This window comes from Colossoma macropomum, unplaced genomic scaffold (genome assembly GCF_904425465.1).
Source record: "Colossoma macropomum unplaced genomic scaffold, Colossoma_macropomum, whole genome shotgun sequence".
NCBI classification, from domain to species: domain Eukaryota; kingdom Metazoa; phylum Chordata; class Actinopteri; order Characiformes; family Serrasalmidae; genus Colossoma; species Colossoma macropomum.
Window position 1 is genome coordinate 34,651,328 of NW_023494793.1, and position 15,902 is coordinate 34,667,229.

Here is a 15,902-nt window from a genome sequence, read left to right on the forward strand (position 1 = left end):
TACAAAACATGGAAAAATATTAAAAACCTAACTAAAAGTAACAGAAGTAACTTAATTAAATTCAAAAATAAATAACAGCAAACATGAATTTGGGTGGACAGCAAACAAAGCTTCTCTTATGAGATTAGCTGCTTTGCTGAGCACTGCTGCACACAGTGCTAGTTAGTTATTTTTTTCTACCACAGCCCAACATGTGATGCCACTTTCTGTTTTACCCTACAATCATGATATGAAATTGGTGTGGGAGATTTTATGCATGGAAGACTTCCAAAAGACATGGGATGGCATTTTCACAAAATTGGTTCCGCCTGTTGCGCATCAAAAATTTGAGTCCTCTGTCACTTTATAATTACACTGGTAGGTAACCTCTTTCTTCAGGCCATTCCACTGGTGGAACGGAAATTGACTCAGATATTTCAGATTAATATGATCAAATACATTTTTTTCCCATAACTGTTTTGTTGTGTGTTGAACTGTTAGGAAGGAATAAGGGGTGAAAGGGGAGGGGAGACAATGAAAACAATTCACACCTCTCCACAAAGATGATAAGAAAGCATTTCAACACAATTAAAACATTCATTACTCACCTACTAAGATGAAAATACAGTTGGGTTCTAGTTTTGTAAATCATACAGATTTCCATCAAAATAAATTCCGTCACATTACTGCAGCCAAAAATTCATAGTGCAAAATTTAGCGACGTCCAAAACAGGCAGATATTGTGTTTCATGGCTACTGTGAAAAGGAGTTAATCTAGTGTGTAAGGCCTTCTGTTAAGCTCCTGAAGGCATAATCAAAGAGAGAGATCTGTTGGCTGTATTTACCAAGACATCTCAGGGAAAAAAATGTTGAGTGGGCAACTTTCTGTTTGTTTATTTAATTAAAATATAACAAGTTAAAACACAACAAGAATGAAGACTCTATGAAACAAACATGAACTGAAACATTTAGTTCGTTGAAATCATTAGACCTTTTCTGAGCGTTCCACACTGGTAAACATGTATTGTTATATTTCTTCTAATCATAACTTACTGCAAAGGAACGAGAATGTTTGATGATAGAATGTCAATAGTGGTTATCAATAAAACTAAATTAACAATTTATTAAACAGGAGTGTATCATATTTTACATTGTAAGACATATTTGTGCTGCTTCATCCGATGGTAAAATCACTGTAACATATGGCTTCTTATGATTATTGCTTTATTTAATTTTGATTCTGAAGTATAGATAACTGCACATTGCTGCCATTGATGTTTAATTGCAAAATGCCAGGCTGCTTTTGTAAAAAATGTGAAAATGCATGCTATAACTGGATATAAACGTGGACATCAAATTAATGAATGCATAGTGGTTAATTGACTTTGCATGAGGTTTTATTTAAAAACAACTAAAGCTTGAATGATTGCTTATTGCTCCAGGCTCGGCTATCGTGCTAACACTCCACAGGTAATATATACGCAGCTATATGAAGTTCATATTTACTAATGCCTCTCTGGCTGAATTCTAAGAGGATGAGGCAGTCATTAGCGTCATAGTAATCTAGCATTAGCTTCAGATAGTGTATCTGTTAAGCACCAATTAGAACAGCTGCGGCCGAGTGTTTGGTGATGACTTCATCCCATCTCAGTTTGATGTCGCCTGGAAAGAACGTTCCTGGAATGGACACTGTATATCGCCATGTTTACTAGGAAGACATGCATTGTTACGTACCGTCTACAGACATGAGCTGGGTCTGTTGAAAAGTTAAAGCACATGTTATGGGATGTTATGAAGCTGCCTATTTACAGGCTGTTGAAACAGAATCTGAGGCAAAACTAAAACAAATCTCATGCACGCAGCTGCCTCTTAGTGTTTGGCTGTTAGGTTTACCACAGATCTATAGCTACGGCCTTTAAAACAGTCAAGAGGTTGATTTATGTATTGCCCGCATAGGTGTAAAACTTTTCACTTGTGGCTTATATGTCACACAGAATATTAATGCAGCCCCATCATGAGGTACTGTAAGATCAGACCCCCCAGGGGGACAGTAGAAACCCAATACTAGTCGGCGTAACACTCTAAATATGCTGCAAAGCACGGGGAGCTGTTGGGCTGGGGCTCTCGGCCAAATGGGCCCCAGGCCTGCAGGACACACAAGCCCCTTGGTGGGACAACCGCATCAGCGCCAGATCCCAACAAACACCAGCATACTGTCCGTCACTGGCCTGCCAGCTGCAGCAGATGCCAAGAGATTATTCACTGAGAGAGGGTGAAGGCTGGAGGCACTAAGTATGTGTGTGTGTGCCATAGATGACTTCCACTTCAAAGCAGATCAAAGCAGCCTTCAACAGCATGAAAAAAGTAGCCGAGGAGTTGATTTATGTATTTATTATATTTCTTACAAAGGCCATAACCTGTTAGGGTCAACCTTTAAAGCTTCAAAGTGCAGTCATTTCTTACACAAACTGAGAGAAGTAAAGGTTTTAGAAGCTTTCCACCATTACATCTGTTGCGACAACAGTCCATGCTTATAGGTAAAGTGTAGTGAGTAACACCTCTGCCTTCTACACTGTAGGCTGGGGTTCAAACCCCACCTGGGTAAGCACCCTACACTATACCAATAAGAGTCCTTGGGCAAGACTCCTAACACTACCTTCGCCTACCTGTGTAAAATGATCAAATTTTAAGTCGCTCTGGGTAAGAGTGTCTGCCAAATGCCATAAATGTAAATTAGCATGTTTCATGTTGCTATTTTACCCTTAAACATTTTCAATTTACAGTAAAATTTACATAGAATTTAAGATTTCTCATTGCCAAAAGATGCATCAATGTGATAACACCGCAAACACATTATAAGTTCATTAGTAGAGGTAGGCCATTCTGGTGCTACAACACTCTATGAGTCCAACAGCGAAAACCAAGCATACCTATACAATGATGATCTAAATCTAATTTACAAACCGTTCCTTCAATTCATGTCCTAAAGGCAAAATACTGTTAATATATGTACATATATAGGAGCATATATGAACGTACAACAGTGATGAAATTGTACAGAGTGATATGAGCACACTGCAAACAGACTCCCAGAGTCTCTTCCCGCCCAGTGGATTATAAACCTAGACATACATATTACCTCCCACCAGTCTAGACATACACTTTCCCCACCGGTCTTTGTTAGTTTGGTAGCTTCTTAATGGAATACTTCACCTCAAAGATGCTAATGTAGCTAGCAGTGAATGAAAACTCTGGGATAAGTTACATTTACACTGTAAATTTCAACAAAAAAAGATGTTTTAACTAAAAAATGTAACTAATTAATCAATTAATTTTTTTTTAAATTCATTACATCCATTTAACATTAATTCAAATTTGCAGTCTAACTAAACCTCAATGCTTAATGCAAGCATTTATATGAGAAATTTTTCTATAAAAAAAAATTCTTGAACCTCTCATCCCTACTTTGTCCCATCTTAGTCCTTAGTTTCCTTAGAGATTAGCTTGTTAGCATCTTAATAAAATTTTCATAGAGTACAATATGCTAATGTACTTAGCAGTCAATGAAAACCAAAGGGCTGTCATTTACATGCTAACTGGCCGATCTGTCTTCCTTAAAAAGAACCCTGTTTGTCAGCCTTATTGACAATGTTAGCATTTTTGCTTGAAATAATTCTATAAAGAGAAATATTGATCCCTCATCACCCCATTTAACTTTCAGTTCTCAGCTTGAAAACCTCACTGTTAGCTTGTTAGCTTTTAGGACACTTCAACACAAATTTACTAATACAGCTAGCAGTAAATGAAAACTAGACAGCATGATTTAGTACTTCATTTACAGGGTAACTGGAAGCCCCACTGGCCATCTGTCTTAACCATGTTAGCTTTTTGGGTTAGCAGAATTCTTAAACCTCTCACCAGTTGTCACATGACAGCACTACTGCAGCGCTGGGCTGCTTTTACAGGGGCTCAGAGCTGACGTGGTGCTAATTTTCTCACTGTCCTCTGTCAGTCCATTCAGGCCCTGTGACCTTACCCACTCTTTACCCACAAACCCCTTGACCTCTTCTGGCAAGCACCTTTCATTAGCATCCAGTGCTAGCAGCCTCGCAAACATCTTCATACATGTTGGTGTGAACCGCTTCCACTGCGAGGGAACTGGGGTCTTCTCCGGGTCCTGCCGCCAGTCAGCAAACTCCTGATAGAAGTCGTCGGTGTCCATGCAGCGATCCCAGGGGAAGAAGCCTGTGAGGATGCAGAAAAGCAGCACTCCGAAGGCCCAGGTGTCCAGGCTAGGCTGTACACTAAGCGGGGGGGCCTTTACCTCTTCCTGACCATCCTCCAGGACCATGGCACACAGCTCCGGGGGCATGTAGGGCAGTGTGCCCTTGATGAAGCGGATGAGGGTGCCCTGTTTCTGGGTCAGGCCAAAATCAGCCAGCTTGACCCTCCAGCAGTGGCTGTCCAGCAGAAGCACATTCTCGGGTTTAATGTCACGGTGAACCAGGCCCAGCTGGTGGATGAACTCCAGAGCACTGGCCACCTGGACAGCGCAACGCTTCACTGCACACTCTGGGATGCCCACCTGCCAGAAGAAAGCAAAACTCCTATAAAACCACTGGAGTATTTTACCAGAGGTACATACAGAGTGTTGTTAGGTAACCTTGTACATTGTAAAGAAATCAAAAGGGACGTTTTATGGATTTTCACCATTTATTGTTGGCAGCATTATGTATAAACTCGGATCATGCCTGGTTCCAGTGAACCAAAACCCAAATCCAAACATTCTGTTACTCTTACTGATTGTGTACTCCTCAATTAATGAATCATTCTGGATTTTTGATTATGCAGATAATGTTTTCTTGGGAAAAACAACATAACGTCTTGTCTACTTCACTTTTTTAAGCTTAAACTTTCTTTCTAGCAAAGCTTAAAATGGTAATTTGTTGAAAGGCATTGGCCTAAAGAGACATGCATATCATCGCTGTCCTTAGTACTGTAATGTTTAATGTAATGCAAATTAATGTCATAATTTTTTTTTTCTAAATAATTTTGGACCATTTTTATTGGTCCATTCCAAACTTTGTAGAAAAATAAAAATGTAAAAAATAGTTTTAGGGTTTTTTTGGCAGTGACGTGCAAATTGCAATGCAAAAGACCAAAACATGTGTTATGACCATTCCTGAGCATCTCTGTAGGCATCAGCACGTGGCTATGCCTCAGTTTCTTCTGGCCTAGGGCTTATCTTCTCACAACATCTCACATCTTAGCAGGAGGAATTCTAATATGAAGAGGCTCCTCTGGGGTGTGAGACTCCTGTAGTGTTGTTGTGCCTTAAATCTTTTATGTGTGGAGTTTAATGTTTCATAGAAGTCCACTGAGCCAACAGGCTTGTGCTGGTGCTGAAAGGAAGCTGGGCAGCTGCATGGCTCTACGATTCACGCGCTGACCCCTTCCGAGAGTTCCTCCCAGTACATACACACATTGCTGAAATGTGCTGAGCGTTCTCTGCAAGCCTTCTTCCATCGAACCTGTCTGAGACATGATTACTCAATGCTGAAAATCTTACTTCTCAGTTAGCCAGATAACTTGAGCCTAAAGTCAAGCCTGTCCTATAGGATAACACAGAATAGACATTCCTACTGGACAGTCTTTAACTTTGGGCTGAAGCTATCCAGCCTTACTGAAAAATTGCGCTTTAAATCCACCCCCTCCCCCACCTACCAGGCCTGTAGTGTACTTAATATTTACGCTGACAGTAGGCCTATTCTCGTCCAATGACATCCTGAACCTGACACTGTATTTACAGTACTGTGAAGTTGTGCGATGACAGTTATGAAGTGATCAAAGGTCTGCACATCAAGTCAAAATGTAAACTATGGAAACATCAGCTAAATAAACAGTTAAATACACTGACAAATCAGGTACAACTGCAAAATGTTGAGTATCCTAGTCATGTTACTCATCTTCAAATCCGTTGTTTATATTAGGATATTTTTAGTTATATAATTCAGTTACATAGTGTAATAGATTTAAATGCAAAATCAGTGGATTATAGCTGATAACATCACCAGTAGTCATTTGATTAACCAAAGTAGTGGGTTTACATTAATGGCGTAGCTAATGTGGCTTTGTAGCTAAACATGGCATTTCTGTTATTTATAACATTGTACATTTATATGTTATTTTAACGCAAAAAGTATCCAAGTGAGACACATTTTACTGAGGTGGAACTTTAGTGCTGTGAGACAGACCTCTACAAGGCTCTCTGATCACAGTTGATAGCTCAGAGGTGATGGTGATCGGTTTAAAGTCTAAAGTAGTGCAGCTAGGCTAACTATGATACTTGACATTAGACAGTATATCACCCTGTTCTCAATGTCATCAACACGCCAAAATGTTGGCACATCATCTACTGATCCACCAACTTACAAGAAAGTTAACTCATGCGGAGGTTGATGACTGCCTTTCTTCTAAAATGAAACCTGTTAGCTTCAGCATTAGCTCCTTTGTATGACTGTTTTTTTAAGTAAAAAGTGGACAGACCTGCTGATCCCATATTTAGACAGGCAGCTGAAATAGTACTGTTACAGCAAATTCCAGAAGCAAATGCTTCTCAATTATCTCTATTCAGAATCTTAATCTTCAAAAATTAATAAAATACTTTTCTTTTTGTTATTTAACATACTTCCAGTGCTTACATCCACACCATATTTATTCATGTAATGTCTTTTGACCTTCTACTCATAAATATGAACAAAATACTGTGTATTCAGAAGCATAAACAAAGAAGCCTAGCAAACAAAATTGATTAGGAAAAAAGTATTTAGACACAACAAGCAAAGCCGTTATTGGCGATTATAGCTTTAAGATGTGTATGGTAAGAAATAATAAGCTTTTCCAGCATTATGGTGCAATTTTAGCCCATTCCTCTTCAGTTCCTCGAAGTTATGATGGCCCCCTGATGGACTTGCAATTTCAAAATCCTCCTTAAACTGTCAAAGGTATTTAAGTCAGGGGATTGGCCATGCCAGCACTTTCACCTTCTGTTCTAGAAACCAGTCTTGAATTATTTTAGCCTATGAGATTAAATTCTCCTCTAATATGTCGCAGTACTTCTCTACATTTATGTTTCCTTTGATTACATGTAAAGCCCTGGTAACATTTGTCAAGTAGCCGCATGTTGTGATGCTCCCACCTTCGTACTTCACTGTGGTTATGGTGTCCTTGGCATTATACATGCAACCCTTCTGTCTCCAAACATGATGAGCTGAATTGCTAAAGAGTTCTATTTTTGTTTCAGAGTACACTGTTCCAAAAGAGCTTGTGTGCAAATTTTAGAAGTGCATCTCAGAGGTGGTTTGTGTGGGGTGTAGGAACAGAGACGAACAGAGATGAAGTATTTTATATAAATCATTGTGAAAGTACTTCTGCATGTGCATGGTATTACTGCATGTTCTGTGTGGAGTTACTGCGTGTTCTTTGGGAAGACTGACCCGAGGCTGGATGACCGCAAACAGGTCTCGTCCGACCACCAGCTCCTGAGCGAACCCATAGTGCTCGTCTGACTGAAAGGCAATTCCAAACAGGCCCACAATGCATGGATGGTGGGACAGGTGCAGGGAGATACAGTATTCACGCAGGAAGCCCTTCAGCTTGGTGGACGCTTTGGGCAGAACTTTCAGAGCCATGGGCGTCCCTGCAGAACGCGCGCCAAGTAAAAGAAACAAGAGAGGACAGGATCAAGCATCACACACTTAAACAAACATCTCCAGAGACACATAAATTTCAACAAAGGATTGTGACTTTTTATTCGACACCGGGCTTTAAAACTGCCTGATACCATTTCATGGGAATGGCACGTTATAGCTTTAAATGTCACTACAATAAAATACTATACACTTTGATCACAATTCTTACTGATAGGGCACAGATGGAACCGATCTACTGTTTCAGGATTTGAGGGCTGCATATCAAACAATAACACAGTACAGCACAAAATGATCAGTGAAGTATTCAGTATATGAAGTATATCTGAACAAAGCTTTTGCAGTTGTTTGAATGATATCATGGGAATATGTGAATTTTGTGGATAATGTGGATAAAGATAATGGTTCTATATAGAACAATGAACACTCAAAGAACGCAAAGAATTCAAAGAATTTCTTTTCTATGATTAAATTCTTCTTTGCATTGTAAAAGAGTTCTTCAGATTGATGGAGAATGTGCTGCAGATGGTTCTAAATAGAACCGTTTCAAAAAGGGTTCTATATAGCGCCAAAAAAGGTTCTTTTATTGTAACAACCTTGACAGTGTAATAGTAGAAAAACCCTTTTTTGATGCTATATAGAACCCTTTTTTCATCTACAACACATTCTGCATCAATCCAAAGAATCCTTTCCATATACAAAGAACGCTTCATTCATGCAAAGGGTTATTTGAGTGCTCATGGTTCCATATAGAACCATTTTCTTTAATCAAGAACCCTTGAAGAACCATCTTTTTTTAAGAGTGTACTGTAAAAGCTCCACAGTTAGCCTCATGTTTGTCCCACCACGTCAGTTCAAGCCAGTCCCAGTTTTGCCCAGTAGATTAATTGTATCCACCTGAGTGGGTTCAGTTTATTTGGTATACCGGTGCATTCAGGTGGTCCTCGTTTGAAAATGAATTTCCAGATTTATTACAAGGAAGTTGCACTCAAATAGCTGACAAAGGTGAAAATACTGGTGGACTAAGGAAAGTTACGTGTTGCCTGAATGTACCAGCTGTAACATCACCAGCCTGTACTTACTCTGATACCACATGAACATGCTGGAAAACAGAGTAGCCGACCAAGTTAAGGGTAAATCTGTTAATAACACATTAATATCTTCGTAATGTTCATGAAGGATTCTAACATTAAGCCGAACTGTAGTGAACAACCAACAATATATTTTTTTGCAGTGAGCAATGTCACTGATCCAGTCCTGCCATTTTTACTGATTGCTACACATCTGGTAGTTATTTGGAGACATGACAGTTTTCTGACTTTACATGCAGGCAATGCTGTCCCAATTTGCCTTTTCTCTTTATAATTGGATGCGCCATCTTTTGTTTGTCTGCTGGTCCATTTGGATGCTTTTTTTTACTCAAAGTCAAAATTGTCACATTATCATTGCAACTATCAGAACAGCAACTGGTATATTTATCTTGTGAACAATACGTACAGGCCAATGCCAGCTTGGTCTTCTATTTCAAGTGGCATAAGAGAACGTTCTGGCTAGTGAGATATTGCCAGTGCTTTCTCTGGCACCACTTGAACACAAACTCGTAAACTAAATAACATAGAACTTGCACAGAACAGAGAAATGTACTGCTTGTCATCCAACTTTGAGGGCAATGCACTTGGTTTAGTAGGACCGTCCAAACACAACATTAGCATATCGCTGCTGTCGGAACAAAACCTTGCATCTTCTTTTTTATCGTTTTTCGGTTTTTGACATAATTTGAAAATGCCTGTTGTTCTTTATATTGTGTGTAAATTTCATGATGAATGGACCAAAAGAAATGACCAAAAATGACTTGGAAAAAAGTCTGGTTCCATTGACTTACATTAAACGTAAAGAAGTTTTTTTCCTTCTCCTGTAAAATTATCATTTTGGAGATACGAGGTTTTGTTCCGACAGCAGCGATATTCTCTTCCTTTTGGGGGGTGGCTTTAGTGTGTAGTTTGAATCTTGTTTAAAATTTCCAGTAATGTACCTACTCAAGATGTTCCCATGCTCTGGGTAAAGGACTTCAAGCATTGGAGAGAGGAACGCAGCAGAGGGTTCTTGCCTTTATGCCTCCCATGTGACAGTTAGATTACAGTTAATAGGTGATTTAATAAATGTCAGTATTGTGTAACCAGTAAATAGTTGCATTTACTTTTTTTGCTTACTTTGTACTTTTCTTAGTATTTAAATGATAATGTTAGGAACCTAATCTGCTATTTACCCAGTTCCACTTTAGCTATTCACATTTAGGTACTAATTACTTCGCTGGGTTTAATTTAAATTTGTTTATCTTTGCCCAAACCTTTCACTTCAGAACTTTAGCATTTTGTTTAAAGACCAAACGAATCCCCAAAAGAGAAGAGTTTAACAAACTTCACTTCTGATGCTGATAGATGCTGGATGTATTAAGTTCCACTGGGGTTCTCGAGCTCGAGGACTATTCTGACTTGATCATGTTTTATTCAAAGATACTTTTACTAGGCTACTTTTACTTTGGTACTCATTATTTCTTTGACAGAACGAGACCTTTTTAATACATAAAAAAACATGGTTTATTTTTAACTGATTCACAAGAAGCACTGCTAATTACTTATTTGTCGGTCACTTAAACAAAAAAGAAGAAAACTGTGCTCATTTTACAGAGTTTGGTCCCACCGTGAGACGTACCTCGGCAGCGATGAGTGACCAGCAGCACCCGGCCGTACTTGCCCCGGCCGATCTCCTTAATCACGTTGAAGTGCTCTTTGATATTCAGCTGACACAGGCTCTGCGCGGTCAGCTCCATCAGCTCCTCAATAGGGCTGCTGCCCTCAGCCACTGAGCCCAGCTCAATCATCCCAATGTCTGCAATCACATACAGAGAACAAAAGCCATTGTTTAATGCTTAATTTCTCTTAACTCTCTGAAAATGACCAGCTAAGAAATTTCCAGTCTGCTCACTAAATTAATAAATTTTTAGAACAAGGCAGATCTAGAAATGTGAAAATATATAGAATTTGAAATGGAAATGAAGTTTATTTGTGAATGGATGTTTTGTTAGATTTGTTAATGGAAGCATAAAAATACCATATAAAATTACTGGAGAGAATAATTCATTCATAAAATGATTGTTTGATGTTTGCTTTGTCTCGCAGCAGTAATAAAATTAATAATCAAATTATATTTTCTTGCAGAATAAATTGGGCATAAATAATATTATAATGCTTAGTACAAATAAGAAAGCATTTATAAGAAGTGAAGATAATAAAAAATGTAGGAAAAAGAGTTAAAGTGTTATAAAAATAGACACACTAAAAAATCAAGACATTTATTTTCAGTATACAGAGCGACCCCCCCCCCAAAAAATCAGTATCAATATTTTAAAAATAAATTGTCGGTTTAGCAGAGAACACAGGAAACTGCTTGCTGCACAAATTTTCATGACATTTTCATTGAATTTGTATTAAATATTGAGTATTTTTAGGGATTAAAAACAAAGACTAGCATTAAATAATCACCCCTGCTTTACTACCTGCTGCTTCTATTTCAAAACAAACTCTCTGTTCCTTTAACCAGCACGCTGTCCTCGACGGCCTCGCTGAGCGAGAGCAGGACGTCAACTGCTTTTAAAGTCACTCAACACCTCTCAGACCTTCGCTCTACTATCTCTCCATTAGATTACTGACCCTCCACTCACTTATTCCGCCTGGAGACTCTCACCACACTTATTCTCTAACTCAAACTAAGACCACTGTGTTTAAACAGCAGCAGTAGCCCCATTTTAAACAACTGTACGGTACAGCCTCCTCCATCAGAACCAATAGAGAGGGGTTAGTGAATATTTGGGCATTGGAAAGTAAGAAAATAAGACCACAATTGAACCATTCCAGCACAGCAAAGCAGGTATGCTATACACTCAAGAAACTAGATATTGTTCTTCATCAAAAAAAAATAATAATAATGTAAGTGTATAGGAGAACGACTTATACAGGGGACACACCTGAGACCAAATTAGATTTTTCCTGGCAACACGGGTGGACAGATATAAAAGTTTGCACTGCTCAAGGAAAATGAATATTGTAGCCAAAATGAAGAATTTGGGGCCAAAATTATAGAAGTATGTTTGTTGTGTATACACTGTGTTTGCATGCTTCAGTACCTAAAAAACAGTGTTGCCTTTTTAAACTGGCTCTGCATTTTTAGTGGCCAAAATGTGCAGTGCTGTGGCCAGGGGTATGGGCAGTAGCAATGTTGACCCCTGCTTGGCAAAATTGGTATCAAATATGAAAAATATTCATTGTATCAAACCAGCTGCTGCTGGAACGAAACCTCATATCTACATTTTTGTCATTTTTCAGTTTTTGACATACCTGTTGTTCTTTACATTGTGTGTAAAGTTCATTATGAATGGAATAAAAGAAATGTCCCAAAATTATTTGGAAAAAAGTCTGGTTCCATTGACTTACACTGATAGTAAAGTAGGTTTTATCCTTCTCCTGTAAAGTTATAATTTTTAGTTCTGACAGCAGTGAAATGCTAATAAAGTGCTAAACTACAAAAACAGTGAATTACAAATATGCAAACTAGTGCAGTGGATACAGAGTAAAGCAGGACACACTGTCAAAATTACCTAATAAAGCAAATTATGTGTAATGGAGCAAAACAAAAACAACATGATTGAAAACAAAAATTCTGTCATAGAGTTGTATGTAAAAGTTTGAACACGTCTGGTCGAATGACAAGTTTTGTTAATTTGAAAATAAGTTAACGCATCCTCTACAGACAGCACACATTATAATGCATTTTAATTACAGTGTATTTGCAGAAATGACCCTGTTTGGAAAAAAAAAACATAAAATGTGCCCTGTGCAAAAGTTGTGGCACATTTTAAATGTTATGTTTAATTTTTTGACGTGTTAAACAACAAATAAATAGAATTTGCAGAAAATGGCATAATTAAGTTTCATTCCTGTAGATGATGTGTGAACATACTTTCACTTAAAAAAAATAACAAAACATGCAATTTGACCAGGGTTGTTCAAACTTTTGCATACAAATGTATATCAAATGAATCACTGTTGCTATGTAAAATACTATAGTAATAATAATAATCTACTGTTACTGTAATGGTTTTAGAAAGATTCCCTGCACAATAACTATTAAGGCCAGTTGTATAAGTTCATATGTGAAATGAGATGTGAAAATAACTGGTATTTGAAATGATCCTCTGTCTGTAAAACCAGCCTCAATATAAATCAACAATGACAAAGAAATGAATGTATTATTTTGAAATTAATCATAACACACAAATTGCCCCAAATTCAAAAATGGTGGCTATTAAAACTACTAAAACAGTAAAGGCAAAAAACAAATTCATCAAAGTCAACAGCAGCATTGCATTAGTCGGTTCTACACGCTTCAACATGCACACTCTTTAAACATGCACAGATCTGACTAAAGTGTCCCACCTTGCACTGTCCAGCGTGTGTGATCATTGCCAGAGTGAGGAGGTCTTTCTCTCTCTCTGTTTCTCTCTCTCTCTAGTGTGTGAGAGATCGGGGAGTGGCTAGTCAGACTGGCGCTAACTCTACAGTTGAAGCCTCAGTAGCTGAACATTCTGCTCCTCTCAGCTGCTGAATGCACTCAGGCTCAGTCAGAGAGCTCCTGCACAGCTCTGAGTGGAGGAGGCACCTAAAGTGGCCTCAGAAATGTTCCTCTGTACCTCCACACACTCATGCACAAACACGACAGACTGCACAACTCATATACTGAGCACGCTTGTGCAAAACTCACAGTTCAAGAACAGTCACCTAATCAATGTAAGAGTTTTATCTAACATACATTTTGCAGCAAAACATAAGAAATTGCATCAATCGTGTTTTCTCTGGTGCAGGATTGGGAGCATTACTTTAAAAATGTGCGCCATATCAGATTATTGATTTTCTGTAAGCTAATATAAAGGATTATTGAATTAATATATACCATTTATGTATTTCTTGTCTTTTTAAAGTCAAGACGACTTTAGGCTGACACGAGGCAAATCATTTGAAAGTGTCTGTATACTGTATACACTAAAATACTGTATTTTGGTGGAATTAGTTGGGTACACTTAGTTTGGAATCTAAACATGGCACATTGTTATGTAGTGCCCCTTCAGTTTTACATTACTATTTGGTCCTGTAACTGAACCATCCAGATCTTTTAGTCAGTGCTGCTCGATATGAACTTATTGGATATATTGTTAGAAATAAAGGTTCTGTGCAGGTACCCTTTTCGTTCATCAAGCAACAAACAATGTAAATGTACCCTCAAAGATCCAACAGTGGTTTTAAGGTCCAACTGTGCAAGTTTTTCCAGGTGAAAATGATGTATTTGCACCTTTTTCATAACCGAATGTTTTGAAACAGAACAATAAAATAAAAAGGCTGGAGACGAGACGGGTGTGGAGTCAATACAACTTCGAAAAATATAATTTCAGTGGATTATGGTCCAATTATGGTCCCTGACTAAAGGTAATGAGATGTGACACCCCAGTGACATTAAGGAGTACTGCGCCAGTGACAGTTTCGTACCTCTTTTTCTGAAAGTGTATATCTGTGCTACTGTTCTCACTTTGGTTCATTTTCAGTGACGTATGGAACAATTTCATCTCAACTCGATTTTTAATGACAGCATTCCAACAAGAATTTTGACCTACGTCACTGAGCTGCAAGATTAAAAGTAAAAGAAAAGTGAAATAGCTAAAACAAAAATGTGGAATTTAGCTTAACTCGGATCTTAGTTAGTATATATGAGATGACAACAAAATTTGCATTTGGCAGACATATCCAGCTCATACAGACAAACACAGGCAAGAAAGTCACCCTGATAAAAGTTTCGATGTAATCCTGTTGATAGTAATCACTTTATTTTTATTATTCGTCTATAATCTGATTTCTATCTCTTTTGTGGAACTATAATGGAATAAAGTATGTATCCTGATCACACAATGCCATTATACATAGTCCATTACTATGCAACTCTGCTTAATGCATAAGGAATAATGCATGAAGAATAATAAGCATCATTTCAATCTTAGCACTACAACAAGTCAAGTCATAGTAGGTATAATTATGATCACAACTCATTGTTCAACACTGTTACATTCAATTGAGTTTATTCAATTTGGATGTAGAGTTATAAGGACAATGTACGTCAATAACATCTCTGCAAATGTGCTGGTTTAGCCAGTTTGGCTAATTTTCAACTGTAGCCCCTGAGCAGGTACGAAAGGACAAAAACTTACATAAAACATTAATGATACATACAACAATACAAGACAATGTCCAGAGTAAAATAAAGTGCAATACAAGTGGTTAAAATGATTTATATACTTTGATGGCAGTCTTGATAGTTTTAAAGTAGTTACCAAAGATCCTTAACGGTTTTATTATTGAAATGCCACAAGAAGTTCTAGTTTGAATATCTTTCCTGCTTCTCTGAAGATGTTTTGCTGAAGAAGCAGGTTTAGAAAGATACTCGCATGCAAGTTGAGCTGCTTTGGTTTTCTTTCCAATAGGCCAAAAGGTCAGCATCCTCTGCTAAATATGGCAGACTCAAGTTCTACTGGAACCTCATGTGAAACTGGGGGATTGAACTCTCTTCCTCTGTAGGAGAGGAGTTTGGGATGGTTGTTTGAACATTGCAGCTGGCTCACCATAGTGTGCAAAGACAGAAGGCTTGCTTAGGTTTACTTAAGCAGTGGTTTTACAATCCGGTCCTCAAGGCCCCCCAGATGATCCATGGTTTTTGCTCCAACCCAACTTGCAACACATAGGGGCAGAAAAATGTGGACTGACTGGGAAACCCTGGAGACCCGGTTGGGAACCACTGAAATAGAGTATGTAAGCAGATTAAATGTTTTTTCTTCAGGTTTCACAAAATAAAAGTAAAAAATATGTTAAATGTAATTAAATATTCTATAGATGGCACTTAAACCCATTTAATCCTAAATTTATCCTGACAAAGGGAGTACATGAATTTTACCAGTGGTGTAGTCTAGTCTGAAGTAATGGGTATACTGTGAGTAGCTGTTAGCAAGACTAGCCTAGCTAGCACATAGCAACACTGAAACAATTACCTAGCTGCAAAAATAAATAAGCCCTCTCCAGGACTAGGGTACCACCTTAAGACCTTTTAGGCCTTCAGAGA

The 15,902-nt window shown here is 38.1% G+C and overlaps 1 protein-coding gene across 1 annotated transcript; it reads right to left on the reverse strand.

Annotated features, from left to right (window-relative positions):
- Window positions 1-2,852: 2,852 nt before the first annotated feature.
- Window positions 2,853-13,214, reverse strand: si:dkey-8e10.3 (serine/threonine-protein kinase SBK1). Its single transcript, XM_036579357.1, has 4 exons — window positions 13,181-13,214; window positions 10,401-10,577; window positions 7,476-7,678; window positions 2,853-4,564 (listed from the first exon to the last, which is right to left on the reverse strand). The coding sequence occupies exons 2-4, from the start codon at window positions 10,567-10,569 to the stop codon at window positions 3,917-3,919; spliced, it is 1,020 nt and encodes a 339-aa protein (XP_036435250.1). The 5' UTR covers window positions 10,570-10,577; window positions 13,181-13,214; the 3' UTR covers window positions 2,853-3,916.
- Between the last annotated feature and the right edge of the window lie 2,688 nt (window positions 13,215-15,902).